This window comes from Ceratotherium simum, chromosome 1 (assembly GCF_057802395.1).
Source record: "Ceratotherium simum simum isolate JZ-2026a chromosome 1, ASM5780239v1, whole genome shotgun sequence".
Lineage (NCBI taxonomy): Eukaryota > Metazoa > Chordata > Mammalia > Perissodactyla > Rhinocerotidae > Ceratotherium > Ceratotherium simum.
The window spans coordinates 6,805,254-6,830,930 of record NC_141900.1 but is presented as its reverse complement, the minus strand read 5'-3'; the positions used below and the strand labels follow the sequence as shown (position 1 = coordinate 6,830,930).

At 48.5% G+C, this 25,677-nt stretch overlaps 1 protein-coding gene across 10 annotated transcripts in view; it reads left to right on the top strand.

Annotated features, from left to right (window-relative positions):
• Positions 1–25,677, top strand: part of GRB10 (growth factor receptor bound protein 10) — a 196,274-nt gene that overhangs the window by 101,872 nt on the left and 68,725 nt on the right. For all 10 annotated transcript variants that reach the window (XM_087432971.1, XM_087432924.1, XM_087432529.1 and 7 more), the window contains 2 exons: positions 12,098–12,314; positions 18,346–18,487. In XM_087432971.1, coding sequence (XP_087289097.1) covers positions 12,133–12,314; positions 18,346–18,487 — 324 coding nt within the window. In that variant the 5' untranslated portion in view covers positions 12,098–12,132. The remainder of the gene's footprint in view (positions 1–12,097; positions 12,315–18,345; positions 18,488–25,677) is intronic.

Below are 25,677 nucleotides of genomic sequence, written 5' to 3'. Positions count from 1 at the left end.
ACTTGGTAAGTCGTCTGAGAAGCCAGCCCCAGGGGTTCCCGCATCACCCTCAGCCTCCATGGCCTGGGATCGTCCCGAATCTTGTTTTGCCTCCTCACTAGGTCCCTACACTTATCTCTTAGATGCAATATTTTTCTTCTGGAAGTGACCTTTGACTCTTCTCTACAACTAAACCTTTGTCCCCACTGGTCACCCTGGGCCGCATTCTGGTCACACCTGCACTGGGCCCCAGGAGCCCGCCCCTGTGCTGGCCAACACGAGTGATGTCCATACCATTTCTTCAGCTCTGGTGGTGGAGGAAGTCACATCTTAGTGCATGCCGGCCCAGTGTAAGAGGAGGAGCCGTGGGAGAGTGGCTTCATGCCCAGGAGGGTGAGGACTGAGGGCGTGCAGGATCAGGGAGGGAGGGAGCACCTGTCCACCAGAAGGGCGATGCTTGAGGCAAATGAGCAAGTAGGGGGTGAGTGGTTAGGCGGCGTCTGCTGGACTGGACTCCTGAGGCGGGCAGCCCAGGAAGCCTTGCCCATGAAGTCCACGCATGTGGCTCTGGTTCTGTTCAGGCAGATTTAGGGTAGAGGGTCCCTGAAAGGTGCCCAAGTAGATTCGCCAGACAAAGATCTTAATTGACCATATTTGAGATTATTAAACATTCCAAGTTTTAAATCACTTATACTATTATTATTTTTGATTGTGGTGAAACGTACCTAACGTAAAATTTATCATCCTAACCATTTTTAAGTGCATGGTTTTGTGATATTAAATAAATTCACATTGTTGTGCAACCATCACCACCATCCATATACGGACCTCTTGTCACTTTGCAAAACTGAAACTCTGCACTCGTTAAACAGTTATACCCCATTCTGTGTCCCCCCAGTCCCTGGCAACCACCGTTCTACTTTCTGTCTCTATGAATTTGACTACTCTGGATACCTTATATAGGTGGAATCATACAGTATTTGTCCTTTTGTGTCTGGCTTATTTCACTCAGCATAATGTCTTCGCAGTTGATCCATGTTATAGCAAGTGTCAGAATTTCCTTCCTTTTTAAAACTGAGTAATACTCCATTGTATGGCTGTACCACATTTTGCTTATCCACTCGTCCATCGAGAGACCCGTGGGTTGCCTCCACGCCTTGGCTGTTGTGAATAACACTGCTGTGAACACGAGTGTACACATATCCTGCTGAGTCCAGGCTTTCAATTTTTTGGAGGGTGTATACTTGATTTTACATTTTAAAAATGGATCAGAGAAAGAAAAAATAGATTGACTCTTAATTTTTTCATCTAATTATTGAAGATATTTAATAATTGAGTATAATAAACTAAAGTTTTCTGTTGCATTGCTTTAAGATAAGCATTTGAGGTGTAACTGATCTATGATGCCCTCCCCTTCTGATTGGGCTGGAAACTGAACGACAGCTGCTAATGAACAAAAACCATTTTCTACCTTGAAATCCAGTTCCTTTGGCCACCCTGCCTCAGATTCAGATATGTTTTCAAGTATAAACATCCATTTCTGATTTAAAGTGATGCATGTTCACTGTAGAAAATTTGCAATGTTTGACCTAGGATAAAGAAGAAAACCAGATTATAAATGAGGACTGTGACAGCAAAATGTTTATAAACCACTGCCTTAAACGAGACCATTGAGTTTGCTGAATTTTCAAGTTCGGAGGTGCCAAGCTGGTGGAATTTCTGACACTGGGTGTGTCAGTGTTGGGCTGAGGAGCCTCCTAGCTCCCTGGTTGGTGGATCCAGAAGGTGCCAGGTGGCCCCCAGAACAGCCTCTTGGCCACTCAGGGGGAAGGGGGCTCCGCTTTTCTTCAGCTGGAGCGCCCCCCCCGCCCAGCCCTGGCTTCTCCTCCCTCCCCACTCCAGCACTGGCTTCACTTGAGGCTGAGCTATTGAGAAGGGACCTAAAAAGCATCAGGGAATCCAGGGGCTCTTGAGAAGGGGTGGCAGCTTAGCCCAGAAATGTCCCGACTGATGGGCTAATTGGGATGATTTTTGCAGGAACCGTTGCAGGAGGACATTGCCCGGTGTCTGGTGAGAATCATCCTGGTTAGGCACGGTGTCCAGTAGGTGTTAGATGCATGTTGTATCTTTTGGGTAGATCACTAGACGCGAAGCCTCTGCTAACGTTTCTCTCAGGCTCTGGGAACTAGGTGAGACTTCAGTCATTTATGTCCCTTCAGGAGGGGTCAGAGACAAAACACAGCCATGTGCCACATCACGACGTTCCGGTAGATGACGGACCACACATAGGACAGTGCTCGCATAAGATCAGTACCGTAGAGCCCAGGTGTGTACAAGTGTACCATCTGAGGTGTGTGTAAGCACGCTGTGGTGTTTGCAGGGTGACAGAATCGCCTAACGATGCATTTCTCAGAAAATATCCCCGTGAAGCAATGCACGACTGTATCTGCTGTTCGGTGTTCTTGGTTAAGTGTGTAAAAAGGATTTGTAACACTATTTAAAAGACAGTGACCACACATAGGCTCAGCAGCACCCTAACAGAGGGACAATTCCCACTGTTGCTTTTTATTTTCATGCCTTTTCTGTTTCCACTAAAGTTTTTTACGTAATTAAAAATCAAGCTATATGCTACTTTGTACCCTTTTTGATGTGTCATTTTATAGCAATGGCTTGAAAAGGAACCGCCGCTTAGGTAGTGAGACTGTGGGCCGGAAGAACTTGTTCTGTAATGAACTGTGTTGATCTGATAGAATTTACAGTTCCTTGGCTTAATTTGATTGGCTACTGTTCTCACTGGGTTTCCATTTTTCACATTAACACCAAATAAAACGCGTTGTCAGACTATCAACCCATGTTTATAGGATGTTCTCAAAGTCCCGAGTTTTAGGAATAAGTGATGTTTGGGGAAGCCCTGCAGGGTGGACAGAGGGTCCCGAGCTGGGTGGCCCAGGGGGCCGGAGGAGCTGTGCTCAGGTTGTGGCCCTCGGCTTGGAGCCCTGCTTTCGCATCAGCCCGCTGTGGCTTTTCATGAACTTGAATTCCGGGAGCACGACTCTGTCATGGCAGGCAGCGTAGCTGAGTGCACCATCATTGCAATAAGCTTTTACATCTTTTTGAAAGAAAAGAGATCAGAGTTCTAATCCAGGCTTTGTTGCCTACAGCTTTGGGACCTTGACCCCATTGAACATCAGATTATTTGTGTCACTGCTAAATAGCTATAATAATACCTATCATTATTTTGAGGATTAAACATATCAGTGATGTAAACTATAGGGGCACGTATAAGCACTTGGTAATCGCAGCTGTTAGTGGCTATCACATTGCATTTGGACACCCAGCTTGGATGTCAGGCCCTCGGCGAGGCCACCAGGTCACTGTGGCACGTTGAACAACTACTTCTTTGGGCCTCACTTTGCCTAACTGTGAAACGTGAAGTTTGCACCTTTAATTTCTAAGCCTCCTTTGAGTTCTTTTTTTTTTTTTTTAAAGATTTTATTTATTTAATTTTTTCCCCCCAAAGCCCCAGTAGATAGTTGTGTGTCATAGCTGCACATCCTTCTAGTTGCTGTATGTGGGACTCGGCCTCAGGATGGATGGAGAAGTGGTGCCTCGATGCGCACCCGGGATCCGAACCCGGGCCACCAGCATTGCAGCGCGCGCACTTAACCACCAAGCCACAGGGCCGGCCCCTCCTTTGAGTTCTTAACCTTAAAAAGTAATAAACTGATATAGAAGGAGAAGTCGTTTCTACATGGTGCTCCTGCTGGATGAGCCAGGCTGCCGGGAGTGTCTTTGCTGACACTCCTTTGCTCACCTGAACTCAGGACTGTGCTCCCTTCTACCGGGCGCAGAAGCACGAAGGCCAGTGCCGAATGATTTCATAGGGAAGTTTCCTCATGCACTGGGCAGGAAAGGGTGCAGTTTGCTGTGAAACATTAAAAATGCAACTAGGAACCTGCACAATGTTTGTCTAATGTTTGCTTTCAAGTTTTGAAGGAGCCCCATGAACTTGAATACATTCTGCTGCCCAGACCGTCTTTTTAGTACTTCGTGGCAGGCTTTGTGTGCAAATGGAGGAGAGGGGCTAGTAAGCCTGGGATTCATTCAGGAACTGAGTAATCTCTGGTTTCAGGGTTTTGGAATTGTAAGACTCCTCTCTCCTTCCATGAGGGAGATATGATTTTAGCAACTCATTCCTGAAATAATGGATTTTCTGCATCCATTGTTAATCCTTGTTTGTTCAGGGAAACAGAGAAGGGATCTGGGCAGCCCCAGATCAGTCAGCGTCCCGGGATCCAGACAACACCTTCCCTCGAATCAGAACAAAAGGAGGCCTGAATATGTGGAACAACACGCCCCAAGTCAGCCCAGGGCGGGGATGGAGCCCAGGGGCCTCTGCAAGTCCTGCAGCCACTGGGGTGGAGGAGCCCGAGGCTTCTGGAGGGGAGGCCGCGCTCTTCATCTTCCTCTCCCCAGCTCCCTGCGCGATCGCTAACCCGTAAACAGTGCCTGCGTGCTTCTCCTGGTGGCTGTAGACATGGATGTGATGCTAAATTGCTTCTTGATTGTTCTGAATCTAAGTAGCCGCTGTAGGTACTTAATCATAAGGGGTAATGCTTTGTTTAGACAGCACGTGTATATCTAAATGTAGCTTTAAGGAGAGCAGGTTACAGATTTCATGAAAGCAGGGAATCACTGGTCTACATATTTTCTATTATTTACAGAGCTGTCTGGTGGGATCCTAGATCTGTAACTTGCTATGGGATGCTCTTGAAGGGGGTCCAGATGGAGTGACAAGATAACAGAAGAGAATGCCAGGGCTCTCAAGGATCTGGATATATGACCAAATACATATGTAGCCTTCCGAAGTGCACAGTCCTGCATGTGGGTTAGGAAAAGGAGAGGCATTCCAAGAAGGATAATGAGGATATCATCTGTAAATACAAGGCAAGGAACAAATCGGCCTGGCCTCAGCAAACTGAGAGGATCGTTTCGGTTTTAGCTTTGTCTAAGTGTATTGTACCCAGGATGCGTGTGTACTTTTTCCAGTTTCATGTCGCCGGCTGACCTTGAATATGCTTTGGACAGTGATTCCACTAGCGTGGAGTGGCCTGTGGGTCCTGGAGTGGAAGGGGCTCGGGAATCTACTCCCTCACCGAGCACTGATGGAGCCCAGCAACCTCCCCAAAACGTAGACAGGACTCTTTCAAATGTATTACGGTTGTAATAGAAAAAAACCACCACAAATTCTTACAGATTGTTAGATTAACCAGTTTGTTGATATGTCTTTTCTCAATTAATAGGCACTGAAAATGGCAATTCCTGTTGTCTGTGGGAGCTGGGTGGGGAGGAGAGGGTGCCATTTTTGACAAAGTTTGGGAAGATAAGTTTCTCTTGTAAACACTAAAAAGTTAGGAGTTGTGGATGTGGGGCTCCGATGCTATGGATGTATTTAGATGTGTATGCTGGATAGATGATTCTAGGGTTTTTATTTTCTGTCTCAAATCCTGCCTGCCTGTAGTAACCACTGCAATAAAGCACTGATTCTATTTTTTTTAAATGACATGATTTGAAGTTGCATTTGTATTTGGAGTTGTGGTTCGATGATTTCCTTTTATATTTGCTGAATATCTTTTAATATCATGAATAAGAATAGAGAGGAATACTCCAGCAGTGCAAGACTTCATTGTTTTATTCTGCTTACTTATGGCCAAACAACTCTACATACTAAAAATTAAATACATGTGACTGGAATACATGAGAATAGAATATTAATTGGTGTGCAAAAAGATATTTAAGTAGAATGTTAGGTTATATTTGCACAAGGTTTTAATTGCTTAGAGGTCAACAAAAATAGCTTGTCAAGTGAATGTGGTTTCAGTTTAAAGCATTTTGCAGGTTGGGTCTTTACTTCCTGTCCAGATAGAAATGTGTAAGAACCTTGGCCTTTGCACGTGTGTAGGGTCTTTTCGGGTATGGTACTGTAAAGAAAACGCCTTTTTTCTTCTCTGCTCTCACTGAATACTTCTGTACTCCAGATGCATGGGGGTTTTTCCCACAGTAGGCAATTCTCTGACACCGGCTGGGTGTCCTACAATTCACTTAAATTCTGACACTACCTACTTGGTTCAGTCATTTGCTAGAGCAGCCCACAGAACTCAGGAAAACAGTTTACTAACTGGATTACCAGTTTATTTTAAAGGATACGACACAGGAGCAGCCAGATGGAAGAGATGCGTGGAGCAACGTGTGGGGAAGGAGTGTGGGGCTTCCGCGCCTGGTGTGCCATCCTCCCAGCACATCCTTGGTCTGCCAGCCCAGAAGATCTCCAACCCTGTGGGTTAGGGTTTCTTACAGACGCTGTGTTATGTACGCATAGTTGATCAAATCATTGGTGATTAAGTCAGCCTCCAGCCCTTCTCCCCACTCCAGGGGTCTGGAAGTGGGGCCAAAAGTTCCAGTCCTCTAATCACATGATTGGTTCCCTTGGTAGCCAGCCCCCATCTTGTGGTTATCTGGGGGGCTTTCCGAAAATCACCTCATTGACATAAACTCAGGAGTGGTTGAAAGGGGCTTGTGTGAGTAACAAAAGATGCTCCTTTCAGCCTTATAATAGCCCTGGCACTATTTCAGGAACAAAAAGAGACCAGATATTATAACACTGATGTGCCCATTACTCTTATCACTTAGGAAATTACAAGGATCTTGGGAGCTGTGTACCAGGAACCATTGAGGAAGACCAAAATACGTATTTCTTATTCTATCACAGCCTCACTAGTACCATCTATTTTTTTCTTCTTAGGCACCAAATCTACTTTTACTTAATTTATCATCCTCTAGGGTTTTAGCTTTGTACACAAGCCAGGCCCTACCCCCCAGCCCCCGCCTCATAGCCTCCGTTACTTCGGAGTGTGCCTTATATATAAAAATGGGAGGAAACAGGTGCTGACCTGAGTCTGGGAAGAAGGGACAGTAACGATGTATCTTGAACACACAGTACAAATAACATTTCTTGAAGGCGCCAGATAATTTAGTAAAGCGGATCCTGTGTCCTCTTTACTCTCTCTCTACTGTCTAAGTAAAGAGGACACTAGATGGTGCTATAAACTAAGCAGGGTGCAGTGAGGGTGGCCAGGTGGGGCCACAAGTTAAAGCTTCCCTGTAACTGCCTCTCTCCTCCTGGCCTCCAGTCCACTGGTCCGCGTCTGGCCTCTTCCTGGCTTGGTTTGTGGAGACATTCACCCAGAATAATTTATTAATCCAAACATAAATTTGTTTCACTGAGTTTATATCCATTTTAGAACTAAACTAGCCCCAGTTTGCTAATGACAGTGAAGGTGGACGCACATGTGAGTTTGAGATCAAATGAGTGACCAGATATTTGGGACAAAAGTTGATGCCCAGTTTTTGATTGGGTTACTTAAGGAAGGAGAATAACTGTTAATATCTTGATTTACAACCACGTTGTCTGACCTATTTTTGTGCAGTCAATACATCCTTATAAATCTGTGTGAAGTGAAGTTTTATATATAAAATCATTTTCCGTTCCCCTTCCAGTATTCCTTCCAGAGGGGCATGCAGGCTCACGGAAAATATTTTGGCATCAAGTTAGCACTGAAGAGACACTTAATCTTAACATTCATTTCCGGAAGAGCTGCTTTGTAGTGCCCTGTTTATTTGATTCTCCCCGTTATGTGACCCTGCAGAAAGGCCCTCACAGATGGGTGATTATTGGTCTACATGGGTTCACACGGCCGGCCACACGCATAGGAAAGGGAGTCCTCCGTGATGGACTAGCTCACGGAATGTGAGCCGTATGGAATGTTTGCAAGAACGGAATGTTCAGTAATATCTTAGTGTAGTAATTAAAAAAAAAAAAACTTGGTGGAGAAGTGTTTTCTTTAGAATCAATCCTTTAAAACCCCTTTTTGGAAGACTCAATGATTAGTCCTTGTTAGAAATGAACAAAGTTTAAGTAAAGTGATAACCATAAGTGACTTTATTATCCAAACAGATAAAATGCTAATTGACCCCACAGGAAATTTTAAAGTTAGCCCTAGAGTAGCATATTTTAGATTCTTTAAAAAGTTTTATTTTTGCTCCAAGGGCTATGGAAAATATGCAAGATTGAAACATGCCAATACAGTGGTTGGATTCGATTCATGAAAATTGTAACCTACTAAGTGAATGTTATCAGATTAACGTGGCTTTGGTTAACAGACTCACAATTAAATGTATTAAAGTAGAAAGTAGTTATAAATAACCCACCTCAGAAGAGAGTTAAGGCGTTCCTGGGACTTGCTTTGCATTTGTACTTTGGTGTCCAATTTACCTTTATATTTATTTTGAATAACATCAGCATTACTTTGCGTTCCCCAAAGCATAGTGGCCTGACTGTGGAGTGGGGTGACTTGGAATGACCAGGCCTGCAGAGAGGAGCAGCAGGAGGACAAGGATGGAGATCCCGTGGGCAGCCCTCCGTTGGGGGCGTAGCCACGGGCTTTCAGATGCTCAGGGAAGAAGTAACTCAGATGAAAATCCACCAGAGGGAATCCAGGCTTTTTATTTTCTCAGAAGAAATCTGTCCGAGAGCGAGAACTCTCCTCCTGTTTGGTTTCTGAAGAAAATGGAAGTGATGAAAGCAGGGGTCTTGGTGTTCTGCTTGGTTTTCCCCTGTGTATGAACAAGTACGAACCGCAGCTGTGTGAAACCCCGGTGGACCTCTGGACTGCTCCTCAGCTGCCCGGCCGTGGCATCCAGGCCAACACATGCATCGCCGAAGGCCGATTAGCTAATTCCAGGGAACTTTAGTGTTTCACCCTGTGTTGATTCTTAAATGGTCCATTAAGATAGAAATATTGAGTTATTAATAGGGCGAGTTAGGGTGGCACATGTACTACTTAATTGTTTTACAGGGCTTAAATTAAGCCACTATTACATATTAGCTAAATATGAGTATAGGAGAAAGTGGCATTTATGATGGATACATTCTAGAACTTTCCTGAAGCCTCAGATTTGTGAACTCTTGTTTAACTTAATACCTTTCCTCATAAGATGAACCCCCTGAGGTCTCAATAAATTTACAACTGAAGCTATATTTAGCACTGGCTATCTCTGGGCCGCCATCATCCACAGTTGTGATGGTTGCTGAGTGTGGTTCCTCAGTTTACAGATGATGACTCTTGAAGACCACAGAGCCCTGAGGGATGGGCTGTGGGTGGCTGCGAACCTGCTCCGTGGGGCTCTTGACTTTGTGTCAGCCCATCTTCCCCTCAAACTCTGAGCAGGAGTTCTGCCTGCTGACCTTGGTGTTCTCCCTTGTGATATATTAATTATTGATTACATGGTAATTATTAATTATTGATTCAGCACTTTTGTCTTTTTAATATCTGGCCACAGGATTAATCTTTGACTCCTCATAACCTGAACTATAGCCACATCTTTCTTCTTGTCTCACAGGCCCTAGAAATGCAGGGCCCTGCTCACTCACTTCCCCACGTCGGGATTTGGGGTCCGTCTCCGTGTCGTGTCCCTCCAACTCTAGCCTGGTTCTCCCCCAGCCCCTGTCCACTCCACCTCAGCCAGCTCTTGCCGGTGGCCGCTGTTCCTGGTTCCAGTAGTGACGGCCCTGGGCAGGCCTCCATGTCTCATCGCTGCTGTGTCTTTTCTCCTCATGTCTGCTCGTCCATCCGTCCGTCTGTCTGTCCTCCTCAGGACTCTGTGTGATCCATCTAAAGCCTGCAGCGTGTAGCATCTCTCATCCAGGTCTTCCTCAGACCCCGTCTTCTGGGCACCATTGCCTAGAGGGTAAAGAAGCCAGAAGGGTCTGTGGCCTTCTGCTTCTGCCTAAATCTCCCCCTAGCTGTCCTCCACCCCACCCCACCTGACCAGATGGCCCCCCGGCTTCTACCCACGGGGCTTGCTTCTAACCCCGCGACCCCATCCCTTTCGGCTTCTGGGCTTTCTTCAGGCAGGTTTTGTTGGTATCGCTGTGTTTTGTTCGTCGTCTCATGCCCTTTCGCCTGATGGGACAGAGAAGCTGAGGCAAAGGCATCTGAGACTTTTGTGTGGGGGGAGGAGAGGCACGAGGCCAGTGTTCCAGAAGGATCTGTGAGCTCGTTTGTTGAGCACACACCTGATGAGGTCAGAGTGGTAGCTGCAAAACTTGTTTTCAAATTCAAGGTTCCCTACCTAGCGCTCCTGTTATTGGGGTGAGGTGCTTAATTCCTCTCAGCCTGTTTCCTCAGCTGTTAAGCCGGGTTAATAGTCACCACTTCCTGTTGTTTTGTCAGCAGTAAATGAAATAGAGCTAATAAATGACACTTGACTGAGTGTTTACCGTGTGCTGGGCTCTGTTACAGAGCAGGCAATCACTAACTTACTCCTTACCTCACCCCGTGGGGTGGGTACTGCTCCTAACCCCGTGGTGCAGTTGGAGGAACTGAGAGGCAGAAGACTTGTCCTGGGCCCCGAGCCCGTGGAGCAGGGCTGGGGTCAGCCGTTGCTCAGCAGGTGCCCACTCCGCTCATGGCCTCTGTGGGCTGACGGTCTTCCTGTCTGGGCCCCATGGCCCTCGTTTGTTTAACTGGTGTCGCGGGGGTCTGTTCTGGGAACGAACGAGACTGTGAGTTACATGACTGGCAGTGCGCTGCCTTATGGTCCGCCTCGGCCGTGTTGCCCTGTCGTTAAGAAGTGACAGATTGGAAAGTGCAGAGAAAAGGAGTCAGTGTTGTTAGAGCATATTGGGTTACGGATGCGAGAAGCTAGCTCCAGCGAGCTGAAGCACAGTTGTTGTAGGCGTGTGGGGCTGCTCTGCAGGGCTCCCGGCAGGAGTGAAGCCAGGCCTCAGAAAGGGTGGAAGCTGCGTCATGCACGCTGCCCAGAGCCCAGCCGCACCCCAGGTTCCAGCTCTGTCCCGTCCCCGCTTCCCTCCCGCATTTCTGAGTGTGCTGGGTTACATCCCTTGTCATATATTAGCCAGAGTTCTCCAGAGAAACAGAACCCGTAGGATGTGCATTTACATACACATATACATACACATATACATATACATACGCATACACATACACATATACATATACATATGGGGGAGATAATCTAAGGAACTGGCCCACATGATTGTGGAGATGCAAGTCTAAAATCCGTAAGGTGGGCCAGCTGGGAAGAGCTGCCATTGGAGTCTGAAGGCAGAATTTCCTCTTCCTCTGGGGACATCAGTCTCTTTTTCTTAAGGCCTTCAACTGATTGGGTGAGGCCTGCCGACATTACAGAGGCTTTACTCAGAATCTACTGATTTAAATATTAGTCTCATCTAAAAAATACCTTCACAGCATCATCTGGAATCATATTTGACCAAATGTCGGGGTCCCATGTCCTGGTCAAGTTGACACGTAAAATTACCCATCAGAATCTCTACCTGCACATCTCTTTTTGGCATTTTCTGGCATTCTCTCTGGCGTTCTCTGCCGTCTTTGCTTCTGTCTCTGCATCTGCCTCTGTGAAGACAGGCCTTCTCTGGCTCTCAGGCCAGTCGAGGGCAGAGGAGGGGCACCTGGAGATTCACAGGTCTGTGATTCATCAGCAGCCGCACAGTGAGCCTGTCTGCCGTGGCTTTGGCCACCCTGTAGCCCTCTTGGTGGCCTTAGTGGGCCAGGGCTGATATCATTGTCGAGTGCTGTTCTGTTCCTGTCTCTCTTCTAGAACTTCAGGGTAGGGGGAGTCCTGATTGGCCTAGTTAGGGCTTCATGTCCACCTGTGATCCAGCCAGCTGAGGCCGAGGCAAGGGGTCATGCTATGCAACCATGGCTGAGTGTGGCCCACCCGCCCCCATGGTATGTGAGCTGAGCAGATGCTCCAAAAGGTGTCTCCTGTGCAAGCAGATGGAAATACATTTGGACTGTAATTACTGAATTGCCTCTGAAATATCAATAAATATTAATAAATATAATACATATCGTTCCTTACAGAAATTTATACTTATCTCAATTATGCTCCTCTGCCCTCAAATAACATTTTTAAATGTTGTGAGTTTTGGAATCTGGTCTCTAAGATGCACATTTGGCCACAACCCCATGCTGCTGCTAAAGTTTCTCTTTTGCTTTTGTCTTTTACTCTCCAGAGGATGATGTGGACCTGGAAGCCCTGGTGAGCGACATGAATGCGTCCTTGGAGAGTGTGTACCCGGCCTGTAGCATGCAGTCAGAGACGGTGCCCCTCCTTCAGAACGGCCAGCACACCCGCAGCCAGCCACCCTCAGGAATAAGGTCCCTCCAGCCACAGGTGTCCCTGCGGCAGAAGGTGCAGCGCTCCCAGCCCGTGCACATCCTCGCTGTCAGGTGGGACCCACGGCCTCGTTGGCTGAGCCTCTAAGAGCCGGCGAGTGCTGTTGCAGGGACTCGCGCTGCCCTGTGCTCGGCAGAGCTGTTCGTCTCTTGGTCTAGCGTGGCAGCACGGGCACCTGGTGCCTGGCTCAGTTGAGATAACTTTTGTTGAGCACCTGTTCTGTGCCTGGTGACATGCCAGGTAGAGGGCTGCGCAGGAAAACCGTCAGGGGAGAATACTCTGGAAAGAAGGAAAGAATGGCTGGGCAGCCAGTTGAGGACTCCAAAGCCTTGCTGCCCAGAGTGGAGTCCAGGGATCAGGAGCAGTGGTGTCCCCCAGGGCCTGTCAGAAATGTGCAGCCTCAGACACTTGACCACATTCCCCAAGGGATTAAGCAGAGGAGGCACAGCCTCTGTGGAAATACTGGGGCTGGAGGGAGGGACTTCTGGGGAGTGGAGGACTGTTCCTTGCAGGTGGCAGATCTCTGAATTGGCTGTTGAGGGGTGAGTAGGAGCTGAGGGATGGGGGAAGGGATTTTGTGGGCAGGAAAGATGATCCCTGTTGTCGCAAGTGGCAGAGGTTCCTTCCTTTTTAGGTGAGTAATATTCCACTGTGTGTATATACCACATTTTCTTTACCCATTCCTCGTCGATGGACAACGTGGATAGTATGCTAAATAAATAAGCCGGTCACAGGAGGGCAAATGCTACGTGATCCCACGTATATGAGGAATCTAAAATGGTCCAACTCATAGAAGTAGAGAGTGGAATGGTGGTTGCCAGGGGCTGGGAGAGGGTCACGGGCAGATATTAGCCGAAGTGTACAAAGTTTCAGTTACACGAGGTGAGTGAGTCCCGGGGATCTGCTGTACAGCACAGAGCCCCCACTTAACAGTTGTGTATTGTATACTTAAATGTGTGCTAAGAGGGTAGATCTTATGTTAAGTACTCTTATCATCATCATCATTACCATCATAATATTAATAAATAAAGAAGGTGGGAGTTCATTTTTGCGGGGGTGGATATGTTTATGGCAAGACTGTGGTGATGAGTCTTGGTGTATACTTATCTCTAAACTCATCCAGTTGTATACATTAAATATGTACAGATTTTTGTGTGTCAATCATACCTCCACAGATTGATTTAAAAAAAGCGATGATCCCAGCAGGTGGGGGCCAGATCCAGAAGGTCTTTGTGAGCCGTTCTGAGGGGAGAGACAGGAAAGGGGTTTGAACAGCTGCAGTGAGGAGATTGGATTTGGGTTTTGGCAAGTAATTCTGGCAGCCTGGGGTCAGAGGGCAGTAGGATAGAGCATGGCTGACTTGGAAGCTGTTTCAGGGACCAGTCTGGAGACAGTGATGTCCACACCTGGGATCAAGGAGAGGGGGGGACTGGATTTGTCAGCACTGAATTTTGGAGGGAAACAAGGGGACATAGTGTTCAGGGTGCTTCGACTCTGTCTCGAGTGCCTGGGAGGTGGGTGGCCAGAGAAGTCAGCAGAGCAGCTGTTGTGAAGGGAGGTGGGGTGTTAAGGGCATTGTAGACCTTCTGAGTGGAGATCTTTGTGAAATCAAGCTGAGAAACAGGGCAGCTGCCGAGAAACTCCATGGCCCCCGCCCAGGTCTGTGTTGCCGCTGGCGAATTTTCAGGTGAGGATGGAGGGATGAGGATGGGTAAGGGATTGAGGCCTCCCTGCTTCCCTGGGCTTCCTGGCGGGAGGGTTTGTGGTACACTGTGTCTTGGGGTCTCAGTCAGGCTGAGGTTCTGGTGGCTGCGCCTTCCTCAGCACTGCATCTTCCAGAGATCTTGTTTCTTTTCATGGCGTAGGGGTGGGGGTCCTTTCTGCTTCTGGCAGCTTCTATGAGGCTCTCTCTGATATGACGTCCTGGGTTTTCTGTAGTGAGGTAACCCTCTTGTTCTGTCTCTGGGAGTAACTGCAGAGCTCTCTGCAGGTGGAGGGCAGAGGCTCCGGTGGCCTGCAGTTGGCTGCCTCTCAGGCTTCCTTCCTTTGATCCCATCCATCCTCCCAGTGTTTGTCCCCGTGTTCTTAGCTCCTGATGAGTTCAGTCTGGAGGGAGACACTCTTCTTCCCTGGGTGCAAGGTCTGTCGGTCGCCTGTCCATGGTCACCTTGGGGAAGCCCCTTGGAAGACAGGGTTGCAGCCCACACAGGGACAGTGCCCGAAGCTGGGCCCAGGCGGAGGATGATGTTACAGAAAGCCTCACTCCTTGCCAATTAGTTGCCCAGGACCCTTGAGCAATAGAGTTCTGACCAAACTTGGCGCTACACTCTGGTGGCTGCCGGTACTAAGTCCCATGGGACGGATGGGGCAGGTCTGCTCCCTAGGGCAGCAGGCGCTCTGCCTGCCAGAAAGCAGACACTGTTTCTCAGGCCCAGCCTCTTCTCACTGATGTTCTTTCACAGGAGTAGTATTGTTTCTTACCTTCAGATGCGTTTAAAAAAAAATGGGCGACCAATGTGGGACGCCAAAGATTTATTATGTAAGTGAGGCCAACTGCTGAGCACTTCCTGTGTGCGCTGAGCACTTCCTGTGTGTAAGGCTCTGTTGAGTACTCATTTATTAGCTGGGGTAGTGGTCACTACAGCCCTACAAGGTGGGTGGTGTGGTGGCCCTCAATGCCCAGGTGAGGAAACCGAGGCACTAGGGGAAGTGACTTGGCCCACACTTGGTGAGTGGGGAGCCGGGATGCAAACCCAGGCTGAGGGGCCCTGAGGGGCTCCAAACGCTTGGAGGATTGGGCTGGGTACAACGAGACCCATGGATGAGGATTTGCACCGCAGCAGACTCCGCAGAGATTGTCACACGCTCTGAAGAGAGCTCAGAGGGAGGCAGGTGCAGAGCAGAAGTGGGGAAGGTAGAGAAGCTTCTCGGACAAGGCCACAATTGATCCCTCAGATCCTGAAGGAGAAGGAGTGGACTGCGGTGAAGCAGAGGGGCAGTGAGTATGTTCTGACCTGGACGGATGGAGGAGCACGGCCCTGCCCTTCTTGTCCCCATCTCTGACCCCCAACATCCCTCCATCTTAGCTCCCTTCTCCACGATCAGAGGGTTGATCTGGCTGTCAGCCTCTTGAAAAGGGATTTTTTTCAGCTTTGTATAATGTCACTTAGTTTTGCTTTAGGCAATATTTGTGAACTGCCATAAAGTCAACATGGGACTTTTTTTTAATTTTTAAAAACAATTTATTTATTTGAAATTCATGTAACATAAAGTTAACCACTTACATTTAAATATTCAGGGGCATTTCGTATACTCCCAGTGTTGTGCAACCCTGCTCTGATTTCAGAACATCACTCCAAAGGAAACTCCCCACCCATGAAGCAGTGTCTCCTCTCACCCCCCACAGCCACTGGCAGCCACCAGTCTGCATCATGTAGCTGTGGGTTTACCTGTTCCGGACGTTTCATACAAGTGAAATCATACATTATGTGGCCTTATGTGTCTGGCCTCTTTCACTTAGCATAATTTTTTTAATAGAGATTTTATTTTTAAGAGCAGTTTTAGGTTCATAGCAAAACTAAGAGGAAGACGCAGAGATTTCCTGTATCCCCTGCCCTCCCAACACATGCATAGCCTCCCCCTACTATCAACATCCCCCACCATGGTGGCACATTTGTTACAACCGATGAACCTGTATTAGGACATCCTAATCACCCAAAATCCATAATGTACATTGTGGTTCACTCTTGGTGTACATTCTGTGGGTTTGGACAAATGTATAATGACACGAATCCATCATTATAATATTATACAGAGTATTTTCACTGCCATAAAAAACACAGGACTTTAAATGCTCAAAACAACCTACTAAAGAGAGAAGCTTTTATGAACAACTAGAACGTCAGAACATCAGCATCTTGTAGTCTAAGTCAAAACAAGATAAAACTCTTGTTCTTGGGGTTGGTCACTCATTAGAAGTCATGGGCTGGGGCCGGCCCTGTGGCTTGGTGGTTAAGTGCGCACGCTGCAATGCTGGTGGCCCGGGTTCGGATCCGGGGTGCGCATCGAGGCACCACTTCTCCGTCCATCATGAGGCCGAGTCCCACATACAGCAACTAGAAGGATGTGCAGCTATGACATACAACTATCTACTGGGGCTTTGGGGGGAAAAAATAAAATAAATAAAATCTTTAAAAAAAAAAAAAAAAAGAAGTCATGGGCTGGAATATACTGAAAGTGGACGTGGCCGCATCTGCTGTCTTGCTCTGTAGGACAAGGGACAGACATGTCAGTTGGACGCTTTGCCAAGGCAGAAGCTGTTATGGGAAGAAGCTGTTATATTAACAGTAAAAATACACTTTCTGGCATTATTGTCACGCGATGATAGGAGGGTTTTCCCTCTTTGAAGCTCGGAGCTCCTTCGTGCCGTGGGAGTGTGTAATCAGTGCATCACTTCCTGGTCCACGTGCGATGGCTGGACCGGCCTCTTAGAATCAGGCTAAGTTGGTAAAAAGAGAACATGTGAAATGGTCACAGTGTCCATTTCTCTAGCGGCAAACCTCCCAAGAAAACTAATGGATTGTTAACTTAGTCAGATTGTAAAGTTAGTCAAAAATTATTTGAAGACACAACCTACATGAGGGGTTTATGAGGTGTGTGTAAACCAGGAGCAGGACTGGGGTGCTGAGCAAAGTCAGGGGCCACGCTGCAGCTCAGGGCTTGGTCCTCTCCTGCAGGTGGACAGTGTCGCCCTGGGACGGACAGAGGGGGCTCCTCTCCCAGGAAAGCCCTGGATGTGTGGGCAGGAAGCCACCAGCAGGACCCGGGGGAAATTTTGGAAACTTAGTGCACTTGGCCTTGTTTTTGCTTTGACTTTGAACTTGATTTTTCTGCTTTTTTCCTAATTGCATCTAATTCGTCGTCCTGTGTGTGTTTGCTTAGTTGTATGACAAGTGAGGTGTACATCCTTGGGAGGAGGGAGGAGGTGGCCCTGGAAAAACGCCAGAGAGAGGGCAACATGGTGCAGATTCAGAAACAGCTCTTCGTGGAGTGAGTGGGGTGCAGCAGGGTATTTATGAGGTGACGTAAGCAGAGGCTTTATTCTCCGGGGAGGATAGCTGCATAAATCATTTATTTCCAATTAATTCAGTATCAACAACCTTTTGGATAAATAAGCATTCATTCCACAATTTAGATGAGGGCACACAAAGCCTCTTCTAGTATTTTCATGTGGTTAGAGAAGTGTTCATTTCAAGGTCATTGAAAAATAGTTGTTCTCGTGAAAATGCTCTTACAAAACCTCTTCTCACATCAGGTATCCGTTGAACAGCACTGAGGAGGTATTTGGAGAAAACGCTGGCACATGTCATGCACTGAGCCTCATTTGTGATGTGAGCACACTCACGGTGCTTCTCGCCCCCTGATGTTTAATGAGTGAGGGAATCTGCACCCATTGAGTCTGAGTCTGAGACTGGCAATTTAAAAAAAATTTAGTTGTGGTAAAGTACATGTAACGTAAAATTTACCATCTTAACCATATGTGAGTGTACAGTTGCATAGTGTTACAGATATTCACATTCTTGTACAACCAATCTCCAGAACTTTTTCATCATGCAAAACTGAAACTCTACACCCATTAAACAATAACTCCTCGTTCCCCTCTTCTCCCAGCCCCTGGCGTCCTCCATTCTGCTTTGTATCTCTGTGAGTCTGACGACTCTAGGGACCTCATAGAAGTCGAATCGTACAGTATCTGTCTTTCTGTGACTGGCTTATTTTACTCAGCACAGTGTCCTCAGGGTTCATCCGTGTTGTAGGAAGTGTCAGAATTCCCTTCCTTGTTAAGGCTGAGTGATATCCCCTGTATGGGTAGACCACATTTTGTTTATCCATTCATGCTTCGATGGACACTGGGTTGCTTCTGCCTTCCGACTATTGTGAGTAGTCCTTCCGTGAACATGATGTAGGTGTACGGGTGTCTGTTCGAGTCCCTCTTTCAGTTCTTTAGGGTACATCTCAGCAGTGGGATTGATGGATCGTGTCAGGGGTGGCAGCTTGTAATGAGCGGTTGTCTCTTCCCCCCAGGCGCCTGCAGGAGGAAGACCAGCAGTTGAGAACCTCGTCTCTGCCGGCCATCCCCAACCCTTTCCCCGAGCTCTGCGGCCCGGGGAGCCCCCCTGTGCTCACACCGGGCTCCTTACCTCCGAGCCAGGCCACTGTGAAGCAGGTGAGCGCCCCTGGTTAAAGCCAGGCTGCTTGGCTGTGGGGTCAGCACTGATGAGCTGGCTCACTACTTTGGGAAGAAAGGAGGGAAATTGTGGGATCTTTTTTCTTAGTTCTTTTTCTCTTGCTACTGTACTTGTTACCTGGTGAAGCTTTTTAATTTATTGGCCCAAAATTTCATTTATTAAGTCAGGGATGTATCAATATATTTTAGAAAGAGTCTGATAAAAATGGTAAAAAATAATAATAATAATAACTTAGTGCCTAAAGATGAGTTTTAGTTCTCTGACAAAATTTCACCACTGCATCATCTTCATTCCCAATAATTCTGGATAAGTGAGGTGTTAAACACTGGGCTTTCTCGGGCACCTGAACTTCAGTCCAGCATAGTTGAAGAGTTTCCATATTACATTCCTGACTTTGAGTGTGATCTGCTCAAGGTGGAAGAATTTTCACTTGACCCAGAGGGTGACAGCCACCTTTTCAAACTAGTAGTTTGCCTTGAAGTAGGACTGTGAGGTGCATGTTATACAGTCGTTGTCCTCAAGGGAGGAAACTGAGGCACAGGGACTTTCAGTAATTTACCCATGGTCAGATCACTGGTAATCAACTTGTCAGAGAAATGGGCTGCCTGCTCCATCCATCCTGGTCGGCAGGGCCTGGGCCAGGGTGGATCACAGGCTCAGGAGGGAGAATAGTGATGCTGTGGTGTGCGGGGTGTGAAATGAGCATAATGATAATAACGGGTGACAGCAACCTCCAGCATTCATTGAGGGATCTCAGTGGTTTATATGTTTATTTATTTATATGCTCATTTATTCCTCAAAACAAACCTGAGTTAGGTACAATATTCTCTCTATTCTGCTGTTGAGAATCTGAGGCCATTGTGAGTGATGGAGCCGGGAGTGACCCAGTGTGGGTGATAGAGCTGGGGTGGGATTTGACCCAGGATCTGGAGCCTCTGATTTTAGCCACTAAACTAAATGCCTCCTGAGACCTTGACGTTCCTTCTTTTAAACAAGTGTATTTCAGATGTTCCTTTGCCTTTTCTGCTAGAATCACTCTCTTCTCCTACTCTCTCTGCACTTTTCCACCTTTGCTGTCCTCAAAGCATGATATGCCCCCAACCCTTTTCTCTGCAAATCCTGCGCCACACAGGGTCTGCACTCTTAGGGCGGAGACATTTCTTCTGACTTAGCGCTCGCCAGCTCCCGAGCACTGCTCCCGTTCTGACCTCGCGCCTCCAGAGCAGGCTGCGTTGTCCTGCCGTCAACACTTAGAAGGTGAGGTAAGTGTCCCTGTCTGGGAGCCAGCGCTGGCTGGGCTGCGGCACTTTGTCATATGCCTGAAGTACATCTGGGATGTCTGCCTCCCTGGTGACCTTCGCTTCAAATAAAGGTCTAGACAAGCTGTCTGTGGATTGGTCACTGAGGTTGTTTACAACGTTACCCATCCTAAAATAAGACTGTGAAAATATTATCTGGCTCTCACAGCAGTTGGCAAGAGAACGGGCCTCCACCCCCATAGACTCTCCGACTCTGTAAGCAGAATCAGGAAACCCAGGAATTTTGCCTGCTGTTTTTCTTGGGATTGGAGTTAGTTCCCCTTGAGAACATTGCACTGGTGTCTGCGTTTCTGTCGCCTAAATTCCTCCAGCCAGTGGGGACCAGCACTCACAGGAAGGATGCTTCACACTTAGCACCACTTGCAGAAAGTGGGTGTTGGTTGTGTTTAACCGGCTTACAGGGACCTTTCTCTATCCGTACTAGGTTCTGACTTTTGATCTTGTGAAAAGCATGTTTCATTGGCCTTGCTGGTTGTAGTCTCCAGGCAGCTTCAAGATGCTTCCCCGTCTTGCAGTTTTGGACCATGATGGGAGCTGCTGCTAATGGGCAAAGGATTTTGGGTTCTTCCTTTGCCACTTGCTTGAGGGAAAGAGAAATCTGATGTTCTTTCTCCTTCCTTTTGAAGTCTGAGGAAGCAGCTGGAAGTCAAGACTTCTGAAGTGTAAAAATAGATGAAGGGCACTCCACGTGTGAGGCCCACATAACACCGCCTCGTCCACTGGTAAGCACGGCGTGGGAAAAGAAGAAAGTGTAGTGCCTCTTCGGGAGGAAGCTGGAGACAGTGAGCCCATCAGGAGCCTCTTTCTGATCACTAGTCAGAAGGGGCGAAGAAGTGAAGAGAGATTTCAATGGCCATGTGAGAGGAGAAACGGTTCTTGCCCAAGGCACCCTAGCTAAAGTGTTCTAAAATCCCGTCAGACAAGTTAGGAGCCTCTCTGCCACCTCTCTCTGGGATTCCTTTCTCGGTGACCCCTTGGTAGCTGTTCAGTGGGCAGGAGTGGTCAGGCGTGGTGTATGTAGACACTGTCCCAGAGGGCAACTGCCGGGATGTGGGCTTGGTGCTGCCCCACATGCCGTCCTGCTCGCCGTGGCACTGCCAGCCCTGTGGATGACACCCACCTGGTGGGACAGCCACTGTGACTGCAGGTGGGACGGGAAGCTGACCTGCAGCACCACAGCATTGAGCCTGGGACAGACAGCTGAGGGATGTGGGGCTCGCTGAGGAGTCTAGTTCTGCCCCGGCCCTGGCACAGCTCCTGCATAGACCTGCGAGCTGCAAGATGGGCTCCCTGCAAGGGCTGGTGGCCACAGGACTTGATTACACGGAGGGAGAGGGAGAGTTGGGCAGGGTGCTGTCCTAGGAGGACAGCCCTCAGCGCCACCACTCTGGCAGGACTCCCTCTAGTTACCTTGGAGCCTACTCTGTGCCAGGCCCTCTGCCAGACCAGAGGCTAGAAAGTTGACTACAGCGTGGGCCCTGCTCTCAAGGACCTTAACGTGACAGTGACAGAGCAACAAGCCATCTCAGATGAAGGCAGACGGAGTAATTGGTAGTCTAAGAGGAATCAGTAACAAACCAAAAAAAATCATTATTCTTTCTAGAAGGATCAGGAAATCTTCGGAAGCCACTCCGCACCCTCCACACGAGGAGTCCAGAAGGTGCAGACACCCCTGGGCAGGCTCTGGCAGTTCTCCCACGCTGACCCCACCCCAGGTTTGTGGCCTCCCTGTGGTCACATCTGCCTGGGCTGACCCACGTCTGCATGGTCAGGCGACGCTATGGGCTGCGTGTTGGTGTCCCCTGAGAATTCACATGCTGTAGCCCTAATCCTGCTGTGATGGTGTGAGAGGTGGGGCCTTCAGGAGGGGGTTAGCTTTAGATGAGGTCACAGGGTGGGCCCCCATGGTGGGACTAGTGCCCTTCTAAGAAGAACTAGCAGACCAGAGCTTCTCTCTTTACCACATGAGGACACAGCGAGACGGCGGCTGTGGAGGAGCCACGAAGTGTCCTCACCAGAACCCGATCCTGCCCCCTCTCTGCTCTCGGACTTCCAGCCTCCAGAACCATAGAAGTTTCTAGAAGTTTCTATGTCTGCTGTTTGAGCCACCTGCCTGTGGTACAGGGTTATGGCGTCTGGGCTGACTAAGATCGGGCGTAGCTGAGTTTCTGACAAGCCTCCTGGTTCTCCAGCCAGGGGAGCCTTAAACCACAGAGAATTGCCCATCGCACCGTTGAGTCAGTGGCCCGGTGGATCTGACCCTCGTCGGAAATCACTGGAAGCGTCACATGCGTCCAGAGCCTGTGATCCCAGTGCACCTCCAGACCCCAGTGGCAGTGACGTCTGTTCCCCTGTGAGTGGGTCCCCCCGGAGTTGTGGGTGGTCCATATCTTGTGAGAATTTCAGGGTCATCTGTCTTAGGCTCAGGCTTCTTGGGTTTTCTGCTTGTTTTACTGTATTATTTGAATTTTAGAACAACAGCGTTTGGTTTGTTTGCTATATTTTAAGCCAAAGCCTGTCGAGTTGCATTTAGCTGGGGTTGTACTGTGGCTTCGTGTAAAGTGAGAGCGGCACAGCCCTGTTCATTTGTGGAGGGCGCAGAGAACTAACTAAGTGTGGTTCACGACAGAGGAAACAGCGCTTTGCGAGTGTGAGTCTAGAAACGGTTGACAATGTGATTTTACTTTGTGTCTGCAAGTCTCTTCCTGGGTTATTAAAAACAGATTAGTGAGTCTTGTCTGAAGGTACAGCTTCTGTGAGGAACATCCCTCCATCGTTTATGTAACAACATTTAATTTGTCTAATAATCTAAGTTGTTTAATAACATCTCATCACTTATTTGCCAGAAATGCAGATGGCTGAAGACTTCCTTCTGACTGACAGTGTTCTTTCCCCTAGAGGGTAGTGAAATTAAATTAATATCAGGAAAGTGAATTTTTGTAGTAAAAATCAACAAGGCATTTTTAACTGCTTTGTGACTCATTTGTAAAGACAGGCTGTCGCGTGGATAAGGCTGATTGCTATAGCAAATATTTCTGAGCCATGAGACTGAGCTCCATGCCTGAATCGCCTCCTACAGTCTAGTCTGTGCCATTGGGCTTCTGTGGCAAGGTTCCCTTTGCCCTCAGTGCCTCTGTGGACCCAGGGGACCTTGGTCCTTCTTCCTGTCTTGCTAAGCACCTGTCAGACCCGTGAACTTATGACTCTTCTGTGTCTGCCTGGAGCTTGGCACGGCATGCGTTTATGTGATAGCAACTCGGAGTACCTACTGTGTGCCTGGCCCAGTGCCAGTGACAAGGATACAAGAGAGGGGTGTGCTACCTGCCCTCTGACCTGCAGAACCCCAGGGGGCATCCCCTTGAGCTTTGGCCAGAGCTCAGGGAGCGGAGAGCGGCACATTGTTCTTGGCCTAATGGAGTTGCAGCCTGGGCCAGGCCCCTCGTCTTTCTGGCCAGGCCTTCTGAATTGAGGATGTGACCATCCAGTGCGCCTGGAACTGGCCTTAGGGTGCAGCACGTGGGCACAGGGGAGGGGGGCAGGGGTTGGAGGGGAGGCTGGGGAGAGCTTTGGGCCTGGCCAGGGTCTCAGGTAATACCTGACCCCAACCCTCCCTTCAGGGCACCCTGGCAGATGAGTCAAACCTCCTTGCCATGGCCTCAGCCCCTAGCCACTGTCTCCCTCTGTCGCACCCCTTTTGCGTTGTAGGAAAGAGAAGAGCGGTGCATGTGCTGCTTTTCTCCTGGGGTGCCAGGTGAGAGCCGCGCTGGCTCCAATGGAGGAGCAGCGCGTGCTTGGGGCAGCCAGCCATTCAGGCTCTTCCCAAAGGTCCTCCCAGGCCTGGTGCACTCAGCCTTGCCGTCTCCCATTTTAGCCGAGACTCAGCTCAGGGACCTCAGAAGCAGGCAGGAAGCATCACTGCCCGGAAGGCCTGGTGTCAGTGCCCAGGTGCCCACCATGGGAGGGGCGGGCCTGCGTCCGTCCAGCCCCGGCTGAACATGGCTGCGGGAACGTGGGCCCGGTGTTGCCAGATCTTTGGACGACTCAAGAGACATCAGGACTCATACTTTTAAAAGCTGAACTCCAAGTTCTGCATGTTTCCCTTTTCTGGAACTAACGTACAGGCTGAACCAGGCAGGTGTTGTCCTGCAGGCACATCGCCTGGACTCCAGTGGATACGCAGGCCATGGGCCTGTGCGAGGCCAGCCGTGTGTTGTTTACTTGGTCTCCGAGCAGCTGGCACGTAGTGGGCATTCAGTGATGGATTATAGGCACTGGTACCAAAAAAGCATTCAGCAAGCTGAAATGACAGCCCAAGTCTAGAAGATATGACGTTAAACAGGGTTTCAGAATGACACTGTGTACATGCAGCTGGGAAGCTGTCACAGAAAGAGTGGCCTGTGGCTGTCTGCTGCTTTTGGAAAGAGAAGGGCTGTGTTGAAAAATCCTGCTTGAGTCCAAAGCTCCAGGCGGCCTTTCGAGAAAAGTGCTTTGACCTCTCTGCTCTAACAGAAGTGGATTTTCTGGAAGTCAGCCGCTTTGTTGTGTTCTGTCTGGGATGCTGCTGTCCTTCTGAGAAGGACCCTCAACATGTGGAGCTAATCCCACATGGAGGGACCAGATGTTGGGAGAGATAAAGAAGAGGGTGGGGAGTGAGTGAAGGTTGTTTGGGGCTCACAGGGCTATTCCTCAGCAGCACTTGCAGGCGAGAGGCATCTCCTGATCTCCCCAGGTCCAGGGGCTGACCAGAGATGGTGCAGGTTTGTCTCGACCCCTTGTGGAGCGTACGCTGCCCCATACTTCCCTGCAGGTGTCCCAGCCACCCCTGCCGGGCTGTCGTGGGTGTGGCTCCCCCATCACTCCCAAGGACAGACCCCGGGCCTTCTCTTTCATCCTTACTCTCAGAGCAGAAGCACTTAGTAGCCTTTCAAAGAAGCACTTTATGTAAATGGACAACGGAAAATTTAATGAGTCAGGAATGAACATAGATGATAGATGGAATCTGTGAGTGGTAATGGCTGGATTAGATTCCTTGGAGAGTCTGACTTATTTGTCTATAAGAGGGTCACCAGGTCACCATCTCTTCACTCCAGGATGGATAAGGAAAAGGCTGCAAGTGAATTGGATAATATTGGACTTGTGGTCACATGCAGGTCCTTCCATCGGGAAGATACTGGTATTTTTTTTTTTTTTTTAGTATCTATCTCCTGGTGGTTACTGCATATTTAATTTTCACAGTATTTCTACATGCTGCAAAGAGACCATTTTCATAGGGGGAAACGGAGGCCCAGCAGCTGCAATACTTTGGCCAAGGGCCGCCTCAGGAAGTGAGCTGGCCCAGATGAGTCTGGGGCCCGTGTTCCCCACCCTCTCAGTGCCTTGACCAGGCACTCGGTTGCACCTCGCTGGACTTCGAGGAGACTCCCCGACTCTGTGGGGCCTCCTGCGTGGGCGGAAGCACCTCTCCCAAACGCAGCACAGGTGCCTTTACTGCTGAGAAGGATGCGTTTGTCTAAGAAGTGGGGGAGCTCAGTACACGTTTCTGAATAGCCCTTCCTTCCGCCGAGGTCGGAGGGGCTGGGGAGCTCTCATTCCACTTAAGCAGGAGCTGCTGCTGCTTTTGTTTTTTTCAAAGAAGTGAATTTTATTTCAGAACTCTGTTACCTAAATCAATACTGAATAACTTGTGCTGATTCTCCAATCTACCCATCTCTGTCGTCCTAGTTTATAAACATCATAGTTGGTCTCTTTGTGGCTTCAAAGGGCGTTTTAACGCATTTATTTGTTCCTCTCTATATTTGTTTTTTCTTTTGTTTTGTTTTTTTTAAATTCAGTTTTTCATTTGCTCTTGC